This window comes from Psammomys obesus, unplaced genomic scaffold (genome assembly GCF_907164565.1).
Source record: "Psammomys obesus unplaced genomic scaffold, mPsaObe1.curated_primary_1811, whole genome shotgun sequence".
NCBI lineage: Eukaryota > Metazoa > Chordata > Mammalia > Rodentia > Muridae > Psammomys > Psammomys obesus.
The window spans coordinates 1,739-5,863 of NW_026590955.1; the positions used below are offsets into that span (position 1 = coordinate 1,739).

The window sequence follows — 4,125 nt, forward strand, 5'->3', positions numbered from 1 at the left end:
AGATCTCGTGCTGATTTTGTGAAAGGAACTTGAACATCTGTAAATTTACTATCTGTGGGCAATGCTGTGGCTAGTCCTCCTGAACAAAAGGACAACAATATTCTCATTTCATCTAGATTATATTTTGTAAATTAAAATGTATTTACAAGAGGGATCGCTTATTTTAAATTTATGTTTCCATAAATTACTTTGTTATCACTTTGATGAACTAACTTCTTAAAAAAAAATCTCAACCTATACCACAGACTTGAATAAATGTAGTGAAAGTTTCTCCTTGAAACATTACTTATGTATTTTATTTTCTTCCATAACCAGGTTTCCACCTTCTCCAAGCAGTTATCAGCACAACAGTGATTCCTTCATGTATCCCAGGAGAATCTGAAGATAACTGTACAGCTTTAGGTAAGCCTAATGTCATGAAAGTAGCATCGCACTTTTACACATTTTAAAGTAAAATGTAAGTAGAAATAAATACGTGAGAATGAAACAAGAGAAAGTGACACCGGCTGTGCCAATTTTTACCTAATAATTAACTAGAGATATAGAGAAATTACATGAAGGGATAACAGGGGAAGAAAACTTGTACACTTATTTATAAAGATTTGAATTTTAGAAAGAGAGAAAACAAGGAATATTATATCTATTATAAAGCCATTATTGGAAAACATTTGAAGGGTCAGATCCCATGAAGAACAGGAAAGTGTAAATTTTATATACAATGAATTTTCTCTTGATAGATGTAGCATGAAAGAGGAACAAATGTTCTTGTTTTGGGTCAGCCATAGTGTTCAGGAAACATATATAGAATGCTTAGTGTGAATCAGCATCATGTTAAGGTAGAAATACAAAGTGAGTGATGGACAGTCACCCTTTCTCCAGCGACAACATGGTCCAGGAGAACTAACTTCCTGTGCTTTGGTCTCAGCTAAATACTGAATCCAAAGAATGGTTTGAGGTTCTCTACTTCTTTCTTGTCCATCACCACCAAGCTTTCTGGAATTTTGTCACTGTTTTTCTTTTGGGTGTTATTTAGGCAGGAAAGAGTACTCCAACAAGTGTACTTTCATTGGATAAATCTAAATATTTTGGGCAAATCATTGTTTCTTTGATTGATTGACTGATTGTCAGCATCTCCTGAGTCCCAGGCTAGCCTCAAACTCACATGGATCTGAGGATGATCTTGAACTTATAATCATTCTGACTCACCTCCCGAGTGGGGAGTGCACCACTGTATCCAGTGCATGCTGTGGCAGGGGTTAAACCGAAGCTTTGCACAGGCTAGACAAGCACACTGCCAATGGACCCACATCATCCTCCTAAGTACTATTTCTGTGTAAAACCCTTACATTCACTGTTGTATTTCCTTAGCAGACTCTCCATTTCAAATTTTGTCTAGTTCATGGTGGAGTGTCTATTCAAGAGACATTCAAGAGACTCTTTTCTTGGTTGATAATCTCAATGATTTGGAAATAAGCACCCAACCAAGGCTTATTTTAGAATTAAATTCTCCTGAATTAATCAATGCTTTCAATTTGTAATTCAATTGATTTAATAGGAAGAAATTTCAGAACTGCTTGATTCTTCAAAAAAAGTGTAATTAATAAAAAATTTAAAAAAAAGAATTAAAAACCAAAAAAAAAAAAAAAAAAAAAAAACAGCAAGCAAAAGATAAGTTTTACTTGGGGGAAGGGAATGATCCCAATATGGAGTGTGTGTGTGTGTGTGTGTGTGTGTGTGTATGTGTGTGTGTGTGTGTGTGTCTATCTGTTGTCTTCTGAAAACTAAATCTTCAAGATTCATTTTTGCTTAGCTTCTGTATGTTCGGGTGTATGTAATGTTTATCAGTTGGAAATGATACATGTTCAGTGTTTGTTTTATTGGTTGGGGTCATGTAGTAAGTAGAGTAATTCCAATCCCCTGAAATGTCTCCACTGTTGATACCTGACCTGTCTGATGAAGTTGCTTAGAGGAAGGCTAATTACACACCCAGAGTCCCAGCAAAGGAGTCACTGAACTTTCCATTCCTTTCACAGTTCAGATGGAAGACAATCCCCGCGTGGCTCAAGTGTCAATTACAAAGTGTAGCTCGGACATGAATGGCTACTGCTTGCATGGACAGTGCATCTACCTGGTGGACATGAGTGAAAATTACTGCAGGTGAAGTGACTAAAATGAGCATCCATGAGAGTTCTGAAGCCCACACCTTCTCTCCTTTTACATGCAGTCACTCTGTTGCTATGGGCTGTTGAAACATACTTTATAGATACCATTGCAAACTGTATTACTTCTTTGAAATGAGACAGCAGATAGAATATTTCAGTGTGGACAGACACTTTGGGTATAGTAATGAGGGCAACTTCGCAGGCCGCCCCTCTCACGACAGTGGCAATTCCCTAAAAGCCACTGTTTTAAAAATCAGTCCTCAACTAAACAAAAGCAATCTCATACATAGAAAACTAAACCACTCTAGATGACCCGAGCCCTGGCAGCAACATAGATTGTCCTTTTGCTTTAGCCCTTTGGCCCAGAAGCTTTGTGGAGCCATTTTATCAACACGAAGTCAACTCTGCATTCGATTTTTAAATTCATTTTGACAACTTTTAACAGATCTTGCTGGTTCCCTGTATCACACTGTAGACTTAGTTCTTGTAGACTGCCTCATAACGTGACTTCACTTTAAAGTAACTGGCTGTCTTTGCAACTTTTCCCCCGCAGATGTGACGTGGGCTACACCGGCATGCGATGTGAACACTTCTTTCTGACGGTCCATCAGCCCTTGAGCACAGAATATGTTGCCCTGACGGTGATCCTCATTCTCCTCGTTCTTGTCATCACTGCTGGGTCCATATACTATTTCTGCAGATGGTAAGCCAGTTAGTTTTGTTGCCTATTACTTTTAAAACTACCCAATATTAGACTTAGAAGCTGGTTGGAATCAAAGCAGAGTGTAAGAGGGATAAGATGGAGTCTTCCCTGTGGTACTCACAAAGACACCACGCTGCGTAAAACCAGGGTTTCATTCTGCCTGTGTGCATATATGAGACAAACAAGATGGTCATTTCTTCATAAAACACAGACAGGAAGTCTTCTCTTATGATAATTAGGGTTTTCCCCTACTCACAAAATGATAATTAAGGAAAAAAATATAACTAAAGATTGTCCAGATTCTTAAGTTGCCTGGACCTGTAAACCAGTATGAATTGTTTACAGCGTCCATGAAAATATTTCCATTTTATATTTCTTAGTTTGAACTTGGTACAAATTGTTAGCAAATTTTTTTTCCAGACAAGCATTGTCTAGATTTTGTTCTAAGTAGCCATCTGATGATAATGCCTTCCAAATTAGATGTACCAGAACGTAACACTGGTGAGAGAAATGGATAGAGAAAGAAACTATAGACTCCCCCCCTGTCATTTAGCAGCTTTGTGCCCATGGTAAGCTTTTCATAGTGTTAACTGTTTAACTACATCCATTTCCTATATAATCGGATGGACTTCGGGACACCGCTCTCTTGATCTCTTGCTTTTCCCATTGGCTGACCCAAACCTGGTCAGTCTGGGCATTTTAGATATGCTTGTAGACTCCATGTATTTGTTTCAGAGTTTTTTTTTTTTAGATCTGTTAATTACAGTGCTATTTTGTTTCTGATTATTCACAGGTACAAAAATCGAAAAAGTAAAAAATCAAAGAAGGAATATGAGAGAGTGACGTCAGGGGACGCTGCATTGCCACAAGTCTGAACAGTACCACCGAACTATGAACAGAAATGCATAGCATGCCTGACTAATGTTAATATTTTGTTGTATTAATAGTATTTATGTTGGGTCATGTGTTAGCTCAATAACTGTATATTTTTAATACACTTGGAAAGTGTTTTATTTTTGACAGACTATTTGCTAATATATTATAATGTAAAATATTTAATGTCAAAAGAAAACTGATATTTTTGTAAGAATTTCCTGAGTGCAATGGGTTATTGAAGAGCCTCAAAGTTCGCTAGGCTGGTGCCGTGCTTGGAGTGAGCAGGGCCCAGTCTGTTGCTCAGGGGATGTCTGCTACATTCCTCTGAGCCGAGCAATATGGTCAAGTCAGTTGCATCAGTAATTTATTTTCTACTTCTCGTGT

General features: G+C 37.7%; 1 protein-coding gene across 1 annotated transcript; it reads left to right on the top strand.

The window, feature by feature from the left end:
* Nucleotides 1-315: 315 nt before the first annotated feature.
* On the top strand, nt 316-3,865 carry Ereg (epiregulin; the record flags this gene model as incomplete). The annotated part of the gene is made up of 4 exons (XM_055609494.1): nt 316-402; nt 2,034-2,157; nt 2,716-2,865; nt 3,659-3,865. Coding segments are annotated over 4 exons (443 nt in total), but the record flags the coding sequence as incomplete, so codon positions are not given.
* Between the last annotated feature and the right edge of the window lie 260 nt (nt 3,866-4,125).